This window comes from Pristiophorus japonicus, chromosome 19 (genome assembly GCF_044704955.1).
Source record: "Pristiophorus japonicus isolate sPriJap1 chromosome 19, sPriJap1.hap1, whole genome shotgun sequence".
Taxonomy (NCBI): Eukaryota; Metazoa; Chordata; class Chondrichthyes; family Pristiophoridae; genus Pristiophorus; species Pristiophorus japonicus.
This window is the reverse complement of record NC_091995.1, coordinates 57,917,135-57,937,722: the sequence shown is the minus strand read 5'-3', so window position 1 is coordinate 57,937,722 and position 20,588 is coordinate 57,917,135. Positions and strand designations below refer to the sequence as shown.

The following is a 20,588-nucleotide window of genomic DNA, read 5'->3' as shown; positions in this document are numbered from 1 at the left end:
GTGTTTCTAGTAAAAGAATCAGGGGGTACATTAAAGCTGAAAACCCTGTGTGTGTTCCGGTTTTCTGCTCTTGTGGTCCACTGGGTAACAAGGCAGCAGAGCGCTGACATCAGCATCTCAGAGGAAAGCAGCCTCAATTACACAAGACCATAAAGATACATTTCTGTCTATATTCCAGGAACTGTCATCAGAAATTAACATTGAAGAGCCACCATTATAACTTTCCCTGCTAAATACCCTTAAGCCTTTTGTTTTCTCCCTCTGCCTCTCTGTGTCTCTATGTCAATTGTGTCTGTCTCTTGCTTTATCTCTTTGAATCTGCTTCTCGTGTGTCTATCTTCCTCTTACACTGTCTCACTCTCCGCCCCACCACTGACCCACTTCCTCTCTCTATCTCTGCCTCTGTCTGTCCCGCTTTCTCTCCCTCTCACACTCGCTCTCTTTGTCTCTCTCTTTCTATGGCAGATGTCTAAAAAGAAGCATGCTTGTGTCACACAAAATCATGAAGCAATGATATAGACCACGATTAACATCTAGCTACAGGAAAAATGCAAAGCTCACCGCATTTATTAATAGCAGTTAGTAAGAGTGAAAAACTGATACAACGTTGACACTTGATATGAAGTGCATAAAATGATAAATCCTAATAAAAAACAGTACAATAATATGACATTTTAAAGCATTTACTGCATGTGAGACAAAACAATTGTTAAAATAATAAAAATTAGGCTGTTTACAAACAATCTTCAGCGGGATGCATCATGTAACAGCAAAGAGGGATTCATGAGCAGAAAGACCCTGTTACCCTGACTAACCAAACTTAGTTCTGCTGTTGCACTAAACTCTGATTGATACTGAAACATAGAAATTACATTTCAAGGCATTTTAATTGAATGTCTGACTTTAGGTAACTGTCAATATCAATTCAGTGTTACTCTGCCTCTTACTGACTGTCTGATTATAGTTCCGCGGGGGTTTCCAAAGGCACTGGAAATATTGGAGATTCACTTAAAGATCAGAAGGTGACAGAGGTGCTTCATTCCCAATGTTGGGGGTCCGAGCAGAAGTCCATCTCCCTCTGTGAAGACACGGGCTTCGGATCAGCTGTTTCCAGATCCTTTTACCTGAAAACTGGAGTTATAGAATCAGACAGTGCAGAAGGTGACCATTCGGCCCAAGGTGCCTGCGCTGAATCTTCCACAACAACTTGTCAATTGGTCCCACACCCCACTTTCCCCACAACCTTACATGTTTCGTCTTCGAAACCAGTAGCTTCCCTTAAAGAGAGCAGCAGCCAAATATAAACACACCCATAGATAATCATTCTCTCTGTTACAATGCAGCCTCTGTTTAGTCAGATTTGGGCGAACATTTCCACTCATCACCAGAACCAATGGAGTCCGTCCAACACAGCAACCTGTTCCCCAGCGCATTGTTCCACTTCCCATTCCTGCTCCCGACAAATGTGGCCGCCCACATTCAGCCGCTGACACTGTACTACTGCTTCAGGGCCAAAGGGCGGCATGCTCAAATCCCCAAACTGTACTTACGGGAATGAGGAGACAGCGGCTGGAGCGACTTCCCTGAGAGCAGGCTGCAGCTGTGGAGCTCACTGCCCTGAGACCAGTGTGACGTCACACCTCACTGGACAAAAGAGGAAACTCCACCGGACCTGATGACGAGTCCACCCTAACGCTGAAAAGTGAACTGAGCCCGGTCAGCTTTTAAACTAAATTCTAATCAGAAGCCAACAGTTGGAATCCAGGCCGGAGATATCTCTGAAAACAGTTTTAAAGATGATTTATTCTAACCGCAGCTTGTTCCGTTAACACAGAGACTGACCTAGTGTGTGGCCACAGGCTGAAGGCTTTTTTACGGACCAGGGAAGCGGTCACCCTAGCTGTCTGTGTGAGGTCTGGCACAACGGTAGAGGGGGAACGGGGGTCAAGGGCTGAGAACAGTGGGACTGTGACCAATTCACCATTTAATCCCGAGAGTTTAACCTAGTGTTTTACAAAAGAAGTGATTCAACTCACAAATTACTGAAGGCTAAACCCAGGGTAATGAGGTGCATCTGCTCGAACTGCCCAATTTAATCCCAGTATCCGGCTCACTCCAGGTAACTGAAAATATTGTTCCTTCAGAAAAAACAATCCTAATATACTTTATTAAATTTTGGACTGTAGATTAGTTTAGCCTCTCAATGCAAACTTGCTGTGCAATGGAATATGTCACCTACTCGACTAAATGTTACAAAAATGTGTCTATGCAAGCTGTTATTTTAGTGGTGTAACATTCGAATTACTGATTGTCTTGTATGAAACGATTAACCCCATCAGTGTCACCATGGGAAGATGTATAAGCCTGTGACTATACTGTGCAAGTAAAACAGTGACACCTTTGCTCCCAAGTATTGCTCTCTCTATACTGTCCTACTGATAGAGCGATGATTAGCCAAACTGCCCTATTATTACAGGCCTATGATTATTACCTGTGCATTCCTATTGTTCTGTAATTACTAAATATATTATGCTCATTTCTGATTAGTACTTACACAGTAATACTGCTAAAGGACTGCGATTATTACCTGTGCTGTGAAAATGGTACAGGTCTATGCTTCATTTCTATTTTGTCCTTCTGAAGCAGTTCTATGATTAGTGCCTATACTGTACTTCAGGTGTAGGTATGTGATCAGAACGTATTCTATTATATTGGTGCCGATCGATGAGTACTCCCTATACTGTGCTATTGGTACTGGTCGAAGATTAGTACCAACAGTGCTATCACTATACAGGACTGTGGTTAGTATCGACATTACGCTAATGGTGCAGGACTGTTATTAGTACATATACTGCAATATAGTATATATTCCTGATTAGGACCAGAAATATACTACGTGTACAGGTCTATGATTAGTATCTGCACTGTCATACTGCTGCAGAATTTTTATTCGTAGCTACAAAAGCCTAATGGTATTGATGTGTGATTATTACCCACACTGTCTCCTTTGTAAAATTCTGTGATGAGCAGCTACAGTGTCCTGCTGGTACAGGACTGGCATTGTTAAATGAAATACTGGGACTGATACATATACTAACTATACAAGTTCTGACCTTAGATTATGCCATATATTATCAAACAAAAAATTACAGATGCCTGCAATAAAGGTATAGCAGTTATCATGGGCGACGTTAATCTACATATAGATTGGGCTAACCAAACTGGTAGCAATACAGTGGAGGAGGATTTCCTGGCGTGTATTAGGGATGGTTTTCTAGATCAATATGTCAAGGAACCAACTAGAGGGCTGGCCATCCTTGACTGGGTGATGTGTAATGAGAAGGGATTAATTAGCAATCTTGTTGTGCGAGGCCCTTTGGGGAAGAGTGACCATAACATGGTAGAATTCTTTATTAAGATGGAGAGTGACAGTTAATTCAGAGACTAGGGACCTGAACTTAAGGAAAGGTAACTTCGATGGTACTAGACGTGAATTGGCTAGAATAGACTGGCGAATGATACTTAAAGGGTTGACGGCGGATAGACAATGGCAAACATTTAAAAATCACATGGATAAACTTCAACAATTGTACATCCCTGTCTGGAGTAAAAATAAAACAGGGAAGGTGGCTCAACCGTGGCTAACAAGGGAAATTAACGATAGTGTTAGGAAGGGGCATATAAATTGGCCAGAAAAAGCAGCAAACCTGAGGACTGGGAGAAATTTAGAATTCAGCAGAGGAGGTCAAAGGGTTTAATTAAGAGGGGAAATAGAGTATGAGAGGAAGCTTGCTGGGAACATAAAAACTGACTGCAAAAGCTTCTATAGATATGTGAAGAGAAAAACATTAGTGAAGACAAACGTAGGTCCCTTGCAGTCAGATTCAGGTGCATTTATAATGGGGAACAAAGAAGTGGCAGACCAGTTGAACAAATACTTTGGTTCTGCCTTAACAAAGGAAAACACAAAAAAACTTCCGGAAATACTAGGGGACCGAGGGTCTAGTGAGAAGGAGGAACTGAAGGAAACCCTTATTAGGCGTGAAATTGTGTTAGGGAAATTAATGGGATTGAAGGCCGATAAATCCCCGGTGCCTGATAATCTGCATCCCAGAGTACTTAAGGAAGTGGCCCTAGAAATAGCGGATGCATTGGTGATCATTTTCAAACAGTCTATCGACTCTGGATACGTTCCAATGGACTGGAGGGTAGCTAATGTAACCCCACTTTTTTTAAAAAAAGGAGGGAGAGAGAAAAAGGGTAATTATAGACCGGTTATCCTGACATCAGTAGTGGGGAAAATGTTGGAATCAATTATTAAAGATGAAATAGCAGTGCATTTGGAAAGCAGTGACAGGATTGGTCCAAGTCGACATGGATTTATGAAATGGAAATCATGTTTGACAAATCTTCCAGAATTTTTTGAGGATGTAACTAGTAGAGTGGACAAGGGAGAACCAGTGCATATGGTGTATTTGGACTTTCAAAAGGCTTTTGACAAGGTCCCACACAAGAGATTGGTGGGCACAATTAAAGCACATGGTATTGGGGGTAATGTAGTGAGGCGAATAGAGAACTGATTGACAGACAGGAAGCAGAGAGTCGGGATAAAGGGGTCCTTTTCAGAATGGCAGGCAGTGACTAGTGGGGTCCGCAGGGCTCAGTGCTGGGACTCCAGCTATTTACAATATACATTAATGATTTAGATGAAGGAATTGAGTGTAATATCTCCAAGTTTGCAGATGACACTAAGCTGGCTGGTGGTGTGAGCAGTGAGGAGGATGCTAAGAGGCTGCAGGGTGACTTGGACAGTTTAGGTGAGTGGGCAAATGCATTGCAGATGCAGTATGTGTATAAATATGAGGTTATCCACTTTGGTGGCAAAAACACAAAGGCAGAATATTATCAGAATTGCAGCAGATTAGGAAAAGGGGAGGTGCAACGAGACCTGGGTGTCATGGTACATCAGTCATTGAAGGTTAGCATGCAGGTACAGCAAGCGGTGAAGAAGCCAAATGGTATGTTGGCCTTCATAGCTAGGGGATTTGAGTATAGGAACAGGGAGGACTTACTGCAGTTGTAGAGGGCCTTGGTGAGGCCTCACCTGGAATATTGTGTTCAGTTTTGGTCTCCTAATCTGAGGAAGGCATTCTTGCTATTGAGGGACTGCAGACTGATTCCCAGGATGGCAGGACTGACATATGAGGAGAGACTGGATCGACTGGGCCTGTATTCATTGGAGTTTAGAAGGATGAGGGGGGATCTCATAGAAACATAAAATTCTCACGGGACTGGACAGGTTCGATGTAGGAAGAATGTTCCCGATGTTGGGGAAGTCCAGAACCAGGAGACACAGTCTAAGGATAAGGGGTAGGCCATTTAGGATTGAGATGAGGATAAACTTCTTCACTCAGAGTTGTTAACCTGTGGAATTTCCGACCGCAGAGAGTTGTTGATGCCAGTTCACTGGATATATTCAAGAGGGAGTTAGATACGGCCCTTACGGCTGAAGGGATCAAGGGGTATGGAGAGAAAGCAGAAAAGAGGTGAATGATCAGCCATGATCTTATTGAATGGTGGTGCAGGCTCGAAGGGCCAAATGGCCTAATCCTGCACCTACTTTCTATGTTTCGATGAACCGGTAACGGTCAGCTTTGAGTTTGTAAAACATTTAGAGTCAAGCTTCTGAAGTTATCTCAACATTTCATTATTTATTGCAAATTTATTGGATATTGGTAACAGATCATTTGTTATACATCATTCAATTGGGCCAGAAACACAGCAGAAATTTCAAAATAAATACCTTTCCCTGTAATAAAAGAGGAATTTACTGATTTTCAAGGTTACAATGAGCAATTAATTGTTTGTGTTGGCCTACTTTCTTGTTCTTTTTCGTCTCGTTACTTTAACCGGCAGATTACACACACACAGTTGTGGCAATGCTGGATCAGGACTTTATTGAAACCGCATGCTATCCACAACTAGTGTGGACTCAGACATACTTCACGATTCCACTATGAGCTATTAAACAATCACACTTTCCACCATTCCAGTACGAGAAGCAAAACAATGGTTCACTCACATCTCTTGTCCCACATTTCACCTTTGATCCCTACATTCCATACATACCTACAATAAACCATAGTACATCAAAGATACATATAAATGTCAACTGAGTAACATAAACCGTACAAACATGTACTTAACTCTTCGAATAATTTAACTATCATAATTACAAGTGACCTAATTGCCATCATGAACTCTTGACATTCCCCTAAACACAAATCAACGAGCTGATTTATTCCAGACCATTCACAGATATTGCTAAATGACTCTTGCACATTTTACTATTGTGTGTTCCTGTGAAGCTATCGATGCCTTTAGGGCTGTTCAAACAATTTACAACACATGCTGTGCTGATCCCACAGACTGCCCAGAAAGAACATTTGAGGTACTCACGTAATGTGACCCTTGGTTACCACAGATTGCTGAACTTTAGAATATTCTGATTTGCTAATCGAAACAATGGCTACAGCAAGAGAAACAAGTTCAGTTGTTTATTTAACACTGTCCAACAGAAACTTGCTTATGAAGGAGAGAACTCTGATACCAGAGTCAAAGTGAAGCTGGTAACCAACACATTGTTTAATTACAGGCTGTCCTCCGACACCAGACTGCCAAACAACGATAAGAACTATCCTCGGATTACAATAACAAATAGATTTGCTCACATGTATGTATTGACAATGCTGCCACTCCGCCTCTTTTAGGACATTTTGAGTCACCAATTAAAGCATTGCTTTGCACACAAGTAATACCCCCGAAACATATGGCCCACAAACCATCATGAGTTTGTGTTAACAGTGTACCTGTAACCACCAGAATATTTCCCCACACATCCCTCGTTCTGCTTTTCCATTGTTCTGACTCACTTCCCCACAGCATCACTCCTACTCACTGCTTCAGTTTCAAAATAATTGAGTCCCTCAACATAAAATCTCCTGCCCATGTATTCTATTAGCAATTCTTACAGAGGATGCTCGCTGATCTGAATATCTATCGCAAAATATGGCGGAGCCCAGCAGATAAACTAGCTCCTGGTACTTACGCTGTCATCCATCTATCAATACCATTTAATTACCGGAACCACTATTTATTTCCTGTAAGTCCAGTACCGTGCCTGCACTATCTGTGGCAGCATTCTCATCTACTATGGAAGAACCCTTCCCATCACTTTACGTGAGCCAAGTCACAGGTAATACATAACAATTTACCAATCAAGTGTATTACATATGGCACTCTTGTTCAAACTCCCCAACACACCATCTCCATACTATGTTTTATTTTTTGAAAAGTTCACACTCCTTCATACTTTGAACCATTGACACTAGCCTGAAGTATTTTTTCAAGAATAACCAGCCCCCCTCATTCATGTTTACCAAAGCCTCATGTAGGATCCTGCTGCAAAATATGAACTGCAAAACTTGCGACATGATGTTTCTCGAGATATAAAGTCCTGTCAGAGTAAAGGATATGTTGAAATTGAATTGTTGGCAGGCATGAACACTGTGCCTCCAAGGCCTTGCACTAACAATAATGGCCTAACCTGCCTTCAGACTAAAGTCCGTGAGGTCAGGCAATTTGCTGAGAGCACAAGTTGACTGATGCCTCAATTCTGTTCTTTTGTTGTTTCTGTGCATTTTATTCCTGCTTCGTTCTCATTTCCGTGGAAGGTTTTCGTAGACATCAGAGCTTCTTCCATTTGACCCCCTTCCAAACTAGCTTCAGTGTCCGTCCGGTTAACTGTGGCGTATTTGATGCAATAGTTGCTGGGACCATTTTTGTTATCCTGGAATTAAAGAATATGGGGCTGAAATTGGTCTTGGCCGGTGGCGCACAAATGGCGAGAAAGAACCAATGGTGATTTCAGTGGGAAGGGAAGTCGGGAGAGATGGGTAACGGATTGTCAGTTCACTGTCACCCGATTACAGTATGATCAAAATTACCGACAATTAACGGGCTCAGCTGACACAATTCCACTTATGCTTCCTCTCAGTTTACTTTTATAGTTTAAAAAAATCAAAATAAAATGGTTCAAAGGAAAGTAGCAATGAAGAAACCACTGAGTAAATTTGAACAAGAGATGATTCGTTTTGTTCATAGCTCGCAAGCTCAACAATTATTGCCCATTCCTAATTACCCTTGAGAAGGTGTTGGTGAGCTGCCTTCTGGAACCGCTGCAGTTTGTAGTGTTCAGGTCTTTTTCTCGAAATTTGGTACAAATAAGTGGCTTGCCAGGCCATTTCAGAGGCAGCTTTGCCGTGGCTCTGGAATCACATAGTCCAGACAAGGTAAGGACAGCTAATTTCCTGGACTGGTTTTTACAATAATCTGGCAGTTTCATGGTTACCAGGACGGCCACTAGCTTTTTATTGCAGATTTATTTAATTAACATAATTTAAATTCCCCAGCTGCCATGGTAGGATTTGAAGTCATGTCTCCAGATCATTATTCCAGATCTCTAGATTCCTAGTCCCATAATGTAACAGTTATGCTACCGCACAGATGATTGCAGTAAATCTTAGGGGGAATAAAACTGCAATAGTCTTTATCATTCTATAAACAACTGGCATCTGCAGCTTTAAAATAATCGGCAGGATTTCTATTACTATTCACTGGCTACTTTAGTGGGAAAGAGCCAAGATTTTCAGTTTAGGGGTGGCCTTTGCAAATGAATGATGTCGATTTTACAACTTGCGGGAATCAGAACTGCCGGATTTTAATGTTAATTCAAATCAATGCTGAATAAAATTGAACTAATTCTATTGTGTGTGGAACATCCACCACACCCATCTTACACCCAAGGAACAAGCTGAATATTTGCCCCAATGATAGAGAATAGCAGACATCAGGGTAAAATTGCTCTTGGGCAATGGGACTATAACAGATGACAGCGAATGTGCTGCTCCTTTCACAGTCCACCCAAATATCTTTTCGATAGATGTGTGTGTTTCAATGGGGCCATTCCTATAACTGACGCTTTGTTTTGCGATGGTAAGTTATAAATCTCCCAGCATTGGTTGAGATATTCCTGAGCAGCATCTTTCCCCTCTAAAGATAACTTACCTGTTTCCCCCCTGAGGTGCCACCATGATTACATTTAAATAAAGCAAGTGCATTATAAATGTAACAATCTGGGAGAATTGATGGACGGAATTAAATTAAGCAACCCTAATCAGGGTCATTTTAATCTAACCCACTCTGGCAGCAAACTGACGGGATTGGTACAAATTCTTTAGTGGAGTTTGCTCTCCATTGTAGGAGAGTAAAATTGGGCGTGATTGAAAACCGGTCTTTGACCATTCCCAGTCCATTTACAGCCAGGCTAAGTTTGGTTAAAATAACACAATTATGTGTTAATACCATCTGCGTGAAAAGTCGCAGTCCATTTGCCTCATTCCCAACTTATCATGCAGCCGAAATATCCCAACAGTATCTTCTGCCTCATAACATTATATGGATTACCAAATCTCTTCTAGAGCCACATTATCTATTCTATTCTAGTATGATAACTCAATTTTTCGCACAATTGTTCTTCAACATAATGAGCATATTATAACATAACCAATAATCTTTCTATAAATGAACAGCTACTTCCACCCTCATACTGACTCCACCGATCCTCACACATATACCTCTGTAATTCCCCCTCTGTGATTCCACTCTGTAGTTTGTTCCACGTTAAGGGTGCTATATAAATGCAAGTTGTTGCTTTTCAGAACTTCTTTTAGCACATTCCGGTTTAATTTTCACTTTTACGCCAGGGCAGAAACGTTTTCCACTGAGCCCGATTCTATTCTCCACTGGCCACTAAGTCCCCGAGTATTCCTCCGCTCACCCTCCAGAACTTCCCAGCAATGTTAGTGGAAACACTGCAGTGATTATTTTAACCATGTCTTCCTGAAGTGATGGACAATATTTTAAGCAAACACATTTCAAAATCACTGCATTCCAATATTGTGAATGTAATTTTCATCTCCCTTAGCAAAGTCTGTAAAAAATTGACATAATTTACCTCCGTCTCCTGAATTTCTGATGGTGACCACCGAATACACTAAATTGGAAGCAGTTTTGGTATTATCTAAATAGGAACAGAAAGAGAAAGAACAATAAGTAGGCTTCAATAGGATGGATTAATATATAGATGACAAAGATTTCGGTCGGTCGGTATATATGGATCGACTCAAATTGCTTGATATAAATGAACTAACAGCAATAATGAACTGAGGCAACATTATTAGTATTCCTAATATGAATATAGTGGCTATGATTAGGGCATTTAATTTCCATCAGTTTAACAAGGATGATATATAGCTATTAATTGTGTGATATTTGTGGGCAATAAATATGGGATGGAGAGAAATGCCTCTTAGATCTTTACACAAAGCGGACGGTTTCCTACCGGCTGCCGATTACTGCTGCGACTGATACCAATTCCATTGACTACAATGGAACCAAATATTGGGCGACGGGAACCACAGGGCATATAATGTGCACATTACTCGATCGCGCCTAATTTACACTATTGCCCAAAGTTAGAATGATCACATTGGCTGCTGTTTCCCTATATTGTCAGAGTGATTGCCCTTCAAATGTAATTGGTTAACTCTTCAGTCCATTTGGATGACGCGAAATATGCTTCTCACGAGTAAAATCCTCCTTCTTCCTTTCTAACCTGAAGTGTCACAATGTTGAGTGTGAAAAGTTTTCCGATCATCCTCCAGGTAGAATTAGATATTAGTTATATGGTTTCAGCCTTGCTTTAAGTATGTTGTGCAAGGAAAGAAATGTGTTTAAAGCGGCATATTTCCGATGTGTATACATCCTGAACATAGACAGATCTAGAGCTTTGATTTAAATGTGCAAGAATGGACAATGTTTCCAAAATGTACATTATTCATCAATGATATCAATCAACTTATATTAAACATTTGTTGTTGTTGCTGCAGTTTATTGTGTAAGGGATAAATTGTAAGAGTTGCAAATAGGTGGTCAGAACAATGCTAAATGCAGTGAACAAATCAGTATTAGGTATAAGAAATTGCCAATGTAGGTATAGCAAATCAATCTATAACGCATTAAACCGTATCCTTAACATTAGTAACACTTAACAGCCGAAGTCAACAGGTTTTGATTAGAAGTCTCTGAGGAAGAGATAAGGAAGCCTGTATTTTGGTACAGCCACACTAGGCATCGTATAGACTAGGGTAGAGGGCAAAATGGAACAACACAATGATGAGAGATGGACAGTTGCATATATCACTCAGGGCCAGTCTGATAAGAGTTGACAAATCAATGTAACTTCACTGATAGCAATAGACCTATTGATGATTTTGTAAGAGGGTAGCTCCTCTCCAAAGCCTGTATAAATTGTACTCAAAACCTCATGTATTTCGGAGGTTTAGACTGAACCTTCCGTGCATTGCTCGTAATAAAACCGGTAAACCTGAGGTTTTGTTTGTTTACTTCCGTGGTCATTATACAGTGGGAGCTGGGCAATGTGTCGATTATCTGTATCAGTTAATGCACCCAGAAGGAGAGAAGCCTTCCTTTTACCCCAACAGACGGGCGAGGTGTCGATTAACTATATCAGGTAGTCCACCCCGAGAGAGAGAAGCTTCCTTTTTACCCCTACATTTGCAATACTATTAGTCAGGATAATTACGAGGTTCCACACAATAGCTTTCTAAAAATCAGAACAGGGGAGTTTGTTTCCAGTTTCTAAGGATACTATGCCCGAGAGATGGAACTTACAATTCGACAATACTGCTTTTCACATTTACAAATATTGGTGCAGGGGTATCAGTCGTATAATGCATCAACTGACACAGACCCTTCCCAAATAACTTCTCAGACGCATGAAAATCACTACCCTTACAGTAATGAGAGATAAAAAAATTCTTCCAGTCACGATGAATATTTCCCTTCCTTGGGTTTTATGCCTTGGGTAGGTTGCCTGATCAGAACTAAAAACTGTAGAGAGAAAAAGAGGTAATTGCGCTCAGTGAAGTGGGACGAAAGGAAGCATTTAGATACCAGAGCCATCCTACAATTCATGATTGGAAATTTACTGTGGTGTTTACTGGTTTTAAAATGAAGCCACGAATTAAGCTGATCAATGCGAGCTGATCCACATCACCGTGAGTAAAGGGAGGATGTGTCTTGGTCCCAAGCCATGGGATGTGCTGATTTGCTTGTGTGTAAAGGGGGTGATGCTGAGCAGCACAATTGTCCCCAGGTCAGATACCCTGATATCGGCGAGAGGACCAATTAATATAAACATAAGAAATAGGAGCAGGCGTAGGCCATACGGCCCCTCGAGCCTGCTCCGCCATTTAATATGATCAAGGCTAATCCGATCATGGACTTAGATCCACTTCCCTGCCTGCTCCCCATTACCCCTCATTCCCTTATTGTTTAAGAAACTGTCCATCTCTGTATTAAATTTATTCAATGACCCAGCTTCCACAGCTCTCTGAGGCAGCGAAATCCAGAGATTCACAACCCTCAGAGAAATTCCTCCTCATCTCAGTTTTAAATGGGTGGCCCCTTATGCTAAGATTATGCCCCCTAGTTTTAGTTTCCCCTATCAGTGGAAACATCCTCTCTGCATCCGCCTCGTCAAGCCCGCTCATAATCTGATACCTTTCGATAAGATCACCTCATACTTCTGAATTCCAATTAGTAGAGGCTCAGACTTCTCAACCTTTCCTCATAAGTCAACCCCCTCATCTCTGGAATCAACATAGTGAACCTTCTCTTCACTGTCTCCAAAGCAAGTACAGGCAACTCGCATTTATCCAGATCGATCAGGGATTTGGCAATTCTGGGTAAACGAATTTTCCATTTGGGCGAGTTTACATTTTAAAGTTAAAACTTTAATCAATAAATACAAACAGTTGCAAGGCAGTTAAGTATACAAAAGATGGACATTACCAGCATGCATGTACTTCCGCCGGACTGTAATCGCAGAGGGACGAATGCTGCACTGGGAGTGGCTGCAGGTTGCCTCGAGGAGGAGATTGTCCAGCTCTGGGGTTCCGGAGCGTACTATCTGGGCTGCGTTCTGTGCCTAGAACCCGGTGCCGGCACTGCCCCTGTTCCCAACGTCAGCGGCGGCTGCGAGAGGCAGCGGCTGCAGCAGCGTGCGCACACACACCAGCAAATCCAGGGCAGAGGAGGGTGAACTTGTGTATTCAGTTTTTAGATTTTTATGGTAGATTTTCGGAGTCCTTGCTCATGGCGAGTGTCACGTCATGCAATTGTTAGCAATTTTGCAACAGAAAACAGCGGGTTTTCCGTTAGATCCGGATAAATGAGAGTGCACTGTATATCCTTTCTGAAATATGGAAACCAAAACTGTACGCAGTATTCCAGGTGTGGCCTCACCAATACCCTGTATAACTGTAGCAAGACTTCCCTTTTATATTCCATTCCCTTTGCAATAAAGGCCAAGATTCCATTGGCCTTCCTAATCACTTGCTGTACCTGCATACTAACCTTTTGTGTTTCATGCACAAGTACCCCCAGGTGTCGCTGTACTGCAGCACTTTGCAATCTTTCTCCATTTAAATAATAACTTGCTCTTTGATTTTTTTCTGCCAAAGTGCATGACCTCACACTTTCAAACATTATACTTCATCTGACAAATTGTTGTCCACTCACTTTGCAGGCTTTTTGTGTCCTCCTCACATTTTTATATTGTCAGCAAACTTGGCTACGTTACACTGGTCCCTTCGTCCAAGTCATTAATATAGATTGTAAATAGTTGGGGAACCAGCACTGATCCCTGCGCACCCCACTAATTACTGATTGCCAAACCGAGAATGAACCATTTATCCCGACTCTGATTTCTGTTCGTTAGCCAATCCTCTATCCATGCTAATATATTACCCCCAACCCAGTGAACTTTTATCTTGTGCAGTACCCTTTTATGTGGCTTCTGGAAGTCGAAATACACCACATCCACTGGTTCCCCTTTATCCACCCTTATCCATCCTCAAAGAATTCCAGCTTATTTGTCAAACATGACTTCCCCTTCATAAATCCATCCTGACTGAATTTTGCTTTTCCAAAGGTCCTGCTACTGCTTCTTTAATAATGGACGCCAACATTTTCTCAACCACAGATGTGAGACTAATTGGTCTATAGTTTCCTGCTTTTTTTTAAAATCGGGGCATTACATTTGCAGTTTCCCAATCTGCTGGGACCACCCCAGAGTCCAGGGAATTTTGGTAAATTACAACCAATGCATCCACTATCCCTGCCACTACTTCTCTTAAAACCCTAGGATGCAAGCCATCAGGTCCAGCATTCTTGGCTTGGAATGTTTATTTGTAATCATGGGGAGGAGACAGGTCCACATCTCAATGTAGTACACAGGTTACTGCTCATTATGTCTGATTGTCAGGCTCCTAGATTTACACTTTTGGACCAGCACCCAGATGGCCATCTATCAATGCTGCCCGAGTAACAATCACCACCTTCAGAAAGAGGAAATAATGATCTGTAAATTGAGAGAGAGTAAGTGGTAGCTTTTTGACTTGGTGCAGGAGCAGTTTAGCAGCACCTCTAATGGTCAGCTTGCTGGGGAAACATGCACATCCTTTATGGAACCCACCGGATTTTCTTTCCATTAACATGATTCGATCGGACCGTGACAACCTCCTCAAACTATTCTCCTTCATACGCACAATGCTTAGTGTCCATGCAATAAAGATGTAAATATAGCACTAGAGTATGCTGAATGGATGCAGATTTACACCATATTCCGTTGCAACTTCAGTGGAATATTGGCACAAGCCAGCCAGGAGGAAATCTGTAGAAAGAGCAAATAAACGAGCCACCGGGAGGACAGAGACCAAGGAATAAGGACGATTTGGGGTATGAGTAGGCTCTAACGCGGTCAACCGGGCCGCGGTACTAACGAACAAGTATCGGTCAGGAGACACGATGGAGGTACAAGAAAAGCCCACTAAGAGAAAGGCAGCCCCTTAGCGATCTTAGAAATAGCTGGGGAATATGACTGGGACCCAAGGAATCTATAGGGAAAATGCTAGCAGATAAAAACATGAAACTAATTGAGGGAATGAAGGAAAAGGGATGGCAATCAGAAGACCCACCGGAGAGGCAGGCAAAGTGGTCGGAGTGCCAGCCAAGAAATAAAGGGGACCGGGCTCATATGGTAGTATTAGCCTGCTATCGGGAACAAAATAGTTCGAAAGAAAGAATAAGATAATACAGGAACTAAAAGCTAAAATAAAAAAGATAGAAAAGGTGGAAGTAAGCAATAGGAATGGTACAACATGTGCAGCAGTAACTGGGTGACCTACAGCACCACCTACCCCACTGCCTGCACTGGTACCAATATATCCCCCACTGGAACTTTTAAGTGAAGAAATCGAGAATAGTGGGAGACCAGAGTGGGATGAGTTGGCCGATGAGGCTCGCAAATATAATCCAGACTATGACGATTGGGGAAGAGAAGGTAGGCCTCTAACATACTAGAAGGTACGGGCTGCCCCGAACAAGGTAGAATCTGTACCCGGCACCCCAGCTGTCCCAGCAGTACCGGCTGCCGGAGGCAACCCGGATGTGCCCGCAATACCCACCGTGGCCCCTCGGATAAAAACCACCTATGTGTCACTGACACGAAGGGACACATTGAAGTTATTACAAATGTTACCCAAGTTAGAGAGGAGACAAAGTAGTGAAGAGTTTTGGCAGAAAATGCAGGAAATAAGAATATGCCACAACCTTCACAACCGAGATGTGGAAACGTTAATAAGAGCAAAAATGACTGAAGAAATGTGGCAACAGTTGGGACAACGATAGAGACGGCACTTGGTGTACGATTATAGCCCTCACCCTTGCGCAATGAGAGGCAGAATATCAGGTGTTTAAAGCAGACGTAACTCAGGTAGCAGGAGCAGCGTCTGAATGTGCGCAGACACAGGCGTCGTCTGCCTGCTGTAGCTCCACGACAGAGGTTGGGGGTGGTCTTGGACCTGGCCTGGAGACGGCGAAGGTTGAACAGCTTTCCACTGGTTCTATAGTTTAGTTCCGCTCCAGCGAGGAGCTTGTTGACTGTGAGGTGGAGCATGGCAGAGGAAGATTGAGAAGAGGGTTCGGCGATGACGCAGCCCTGTTTGACCCCGGTCCGGACGTGGATTGGATCGGTAATGGATCCATTGATAAGGATCGCAGCCTGCATGTCGTTGTGGAGCAGGCGGAGGATGTTGACGACCTTTTGGGGGTAGCCACAGACCCTCGCGGTTGATAATGTCAAAGGCCTTTGTAAGGTCGAAGAAGGATATGTATAAGGGTTGGCACTGCTCCCTGCATAGTCGACGTATTTACTGAGACGTACAAAAGCATGGGCCTTACGCTAAACACCCGTAAGACAAAGGTTCTCCACCAGCCTGTCCTCGCCGCACAGCACTGTCCCCCCAGTCATCAAGAGCCCTGGACAACGTGGACCATTTCCCATACCTCAGGAGCCTCTTATCAACAAAAGCAGACATTGATGAGGACATTCAACACCGCCTCCCACGCAGCCTTCGGCCGACTGAGGAAAGGCATGTTCAAAGACCAGGCTCTCAAATCTACCACCAAGCTCATGGTCGACAGGGCTATAGTAATACCCGCCCTCCTATATGGATGAGAGACATGGACCATGTATAGTAGACACCCCAAGTCGCTGGAGAAATACCACCAACGATACCTCCGCAAGATCCTACAAATCCCCTGGGAGAACAGACACACCAACATTAGCATCCTCGACCAGGCCAACATCCCCAGCATTGAAGCACTGACCACACTTGATCAGCTCTGCTGGACAGGCCACATTGTCCACATGCGAGACGAGACTCCCAAAGCAGGTGCTCTACTCGAAACTCCTTCATGACAAACGAGCCAAGGGTGGACAGAGGAAACGTTACAAGGACACCCTCAAAGCCCCCCTGATAAAGTGCAGCATCCCCATCGACACCTGGGAGTCCCTGGCCACAGACCGCCCTAAGTGGAGGAAGTGCATCTGGGAGGGCGCTGAGCGCCTCGAGTCTCATCGCCGAGTGCATGCAGAAACCAAGCGCAGGCAGCGGAAAGAACGTGCGGCAAACCTGTCACACTCTCCCTTACCCTCAACATCTGTCTGCCCACCTGTGGCAGGGATTGTTGCTCTCGTATTGGGACTGTTCAGCCACCTAAGGACTCATTCTAAGAGTGGAAGCAAGTCTTCCTCGATTCCGAGGGACTGCTTATGATGATGATGATGATGAGCAGGAGCATTACCCATAAACTGGGGAATAATCATGGGGATCACTTAAAAAAGGGAGGAATCTGCACATGACTATGCAGAGCGGGAATGGTTGAGCTTCCAAGCATATTCGGGAATACTGAACCCCACCAGGGATAATCAAGCATTCCTAAAAATATACAAAGACAGGTTGAGTACTGCACACCAAGATGTGTTAAAAACAGGGCTAGTCACAATGTAAAACAATGACGACTTGTCCAGATGGGCATCCGAGTTGGATGCTACTCAGAAAAGGAAAGTAGCCACGGTAGAAGCGCACATGGCCGCAGTGGCAGCAGCTGCGGAAGGAACGAGTGAGGAAGGAAAACTATGTGCAGCCCCCTTGACTTGTTTTAATTGTGGAAAAGGCCACTTTAGTAGAGAGAGTGCCAGCAGAAAAAAGGAGTTCAAGGGAGTGGTGGACAATCAAGGCCAAAGTACCAGAACTGTGACAAACTAGGCCATACAGTGAGGAAATGCTGGGCTAAGGGGGAGGGACAGAAGGACAGGGACTCGGACAGATTAGAGGAGTCCCAGGAGAACCACCCCTGACCAGGGGAGAAGTGGTAGCGCTCCTTAGAGAAGCTCAGCAGACTCCACGGCCATTCTCCCCGCAAGAGACGCTTTCTAATGAGGACGTCATAAGTATGCGATGGTTGGCAGCCACCCAATAACGGTTACCAGCCCCTGGTGAAGATGTGGGACCACAAAGAGAGGACCCAAGAATATTTGTTAGTGCAGTGTTAGGGGGCAGACAGTGCGAGATGCTGATAGACACGGGAGCGTCAATATCCATAACTAATCTAGACTTACCCCTTACCAAGGAAACTATCAGCATACAAGGAGTGGGAGGAGGTAACAGAAAGGCAACTTGAAGTGAAATTGTACTATTGGAAGTACAGGGGATAATACGAGCCACCCAGTTTTGGTGCTGCCCCAATCCCGAAGGCACCATATTAGGAATAGAAACATTATGGGAAATGGGGTACTAATAGACCCACAGTGTAGTCTGGGGAGACAAGCACCAAACTCAGTATAAATTTAATCACCCGGGCCATCAGCAGCAGCGGGTGGCTGGGATCCGTCCAACAGATCCCGAGTGGAAAACAAAGGGCGCCTGGGGAAGTACACGTCAGTTATACCCTGCCCTATGGGCCCAACACAAACAGGACTGTGGGTTGTTTGGGCCCGAGCCAGTAAAGATCCCAGGCCCAGAACATAAAGCCCACCGGCAATACCCGCTGAAGCCCGACACTGAAGCAGCTGTCCTTCAGATAGTGAAAGAATTGGAAAGGCAAGGGGTGGTGAGGCAAACAATAGCTACGACTAACTCACCAGTATGGCCAGTAAAGAAACCAGACTCCTCGTATAGGCTGACTATAGACTATACCACCTTAAATAAAGTTACACCCTGGGAGCACCCGATAGTGGCCAGCCTGACAACGATTTTCAACGACCTGGGCCCAGAATATGAAATATTCACCGTATTGTATATAGCAAATGGATTTTGGGCCATACCCTTAGATGAGAAGTCACAAGGGAAGTTCGTTTTCACTAAGAAGAAAGCAGTATACATGGACTAGAGTGTCCCAAGGATTCCATAACAGCCCGAGTATATTCCACCGGACGCTGGCTGGGGTCCTGGAGCCAATAGATGTAGGAAAGGAAGTACGCTCTTGAAATATGTGGACAACATTCTTATAGCGTCCACCACGGAGAAACAGCACGTGCTGGCATTGACACGGTGCTTCTTCGGGCCCTACAACAGGCAGGGCTGTACGCTAACCTAAAAAAGGCCCAGATAGGGAAGGGTCAAGTCATGTACCTAGGATACGTAGCAACACAAAGGAAACGGCAGATGCCCGAGGATAGGAAGGAGGCCATTAGGACAATGCCAAAGCCAGGGACCGTAAAGGGAGTCAGACAGGTATTAGGACTGGTTAATTATTGTCGGAACTTTATCCCGGGATATGCAGAAATGGGTCAGCCCACACAAGATTTGGTAAAAGGGGAAAAGCCCTCCCAAGAGCCGGTAGACTGGGGCTCCAAACAAAAAGCAGCATTTCAACAGCTGAAACAGGCCCTTATGAGTGCACCCATCCTGGGACTACCGGACCGGAATAAGCCCTTCCACATTTATAATCACCACAGCAAAAACCACTATAATGCGGTGATGACCCAGCAACAGGGGGACAGGCAACAACCGGTGGCGTATTACTCCACTAAGCAACAACCTGTAGCTGCAGGATTATCTAGAGGTGTAGCTGCTCTCGACTGCGCAGTCAGAATTAGTGAACCTGTAGTAATGTCAGGACAAATTATCCTACATACGCAACATGCCCTGGTAGAGCTACTAAACACGGGGAGACTGAACAGTGTCAGACGCAAGAAGGGCGACATGGGAGACGGTACTAATACATCCAAGCGGCACAGTAACGATAGTAAAAGATAGCGGTAACAATCCCGCAGGATGAATCATTATGGAAGGCCAGGATCATGAATGTAACCCGATAGAGGGGGCAGAGCAAAGTAGCTCGATAAAGGAAGAGTCACTCGAAGGAGCAGACATGGACCTTTACGTAGACGGGTCCTGTCAATACATCGACGGAATGCCCCGAACGCGATCGGCAGTAGTAGATGGTGAAGGGCAAACACGGGGAATCAGGCAGTTAGAAGGGAGCCTCTTGGCCTAAGTGGCCGAATTAGTCGCCCTAACGGAAGCCCTCAAACGAGCAAAAGGTAAAAGAGTAACTATATATACAGACAACCAATAAGTGTTTAGTTTGGTCCACGATTATATGGTAGCCTGGAGACGGCGAGGTTATATGACATCGGGGGGGGAGGACCAACTCGACACAAGAACATAGTTAAGGAATGTGCAATAATAAAGATCAAAGCCCATAAGAAAATCACTGACAGACATCAGCAAGGGAATGCATGGGCGGATGAGGCAGCTAAGCGAGAGGCAGAATCAGGGGGCCTATGGGCTGAAATAAGCGCCTGTGCACTTGGGCCGGAAGAAATAAATATGTTTAAAGTACAGGAGGCAACCCAACAGCAGGAAAAAGATGAATGGATAAGACAGGGAGCTAAACAAGGCGCGGACGGAATCTGGAGAAAAGATTGTAATATGGTAGCCCCAGAGTGCATACGACAAAACCTATTGAGTATATACCACGGGTTTGCGCCTACAGGTAAGGCCAGCATGACGAGTTCAATGTCCTGATGCTGA

The 20,588-nt window shown here is 43.9% G+C and overlaps 1 protein-coding gene across 3 annotated transcripts in view; it reads right to left on the bottom strand.

The window, feature by feature from the left end:
* LOC139229885 (zinc finger protein 436-like) overlaps positions 1-20,588 on the bottom strand; it is a 78,676-nt gene that overhangs the window by 6,437 nt on the left and 51,651 nt on the right. For 2 of the 3 annotated variants that reach the window (XR_011587846.1, XM_070861517.1), the window contains exon 2: positions 10,076-10,141. Coding sequence is in view for 1 of the 3 variants with exons in the window: in XM_070861517.1 (XP_070717618.1) it covers positions 10,076-10,141 (66 nt within the window). In the remaining 2 variants the exon portion in view is untranslated. Of the gene's footprint in view, positions 1-5,725; positions 7,850-10,075; positions 10,142-20,588 lie in introns of those variants that run through there. The other variant, XR_011587848.1, reaches the window with a different exon arrangement.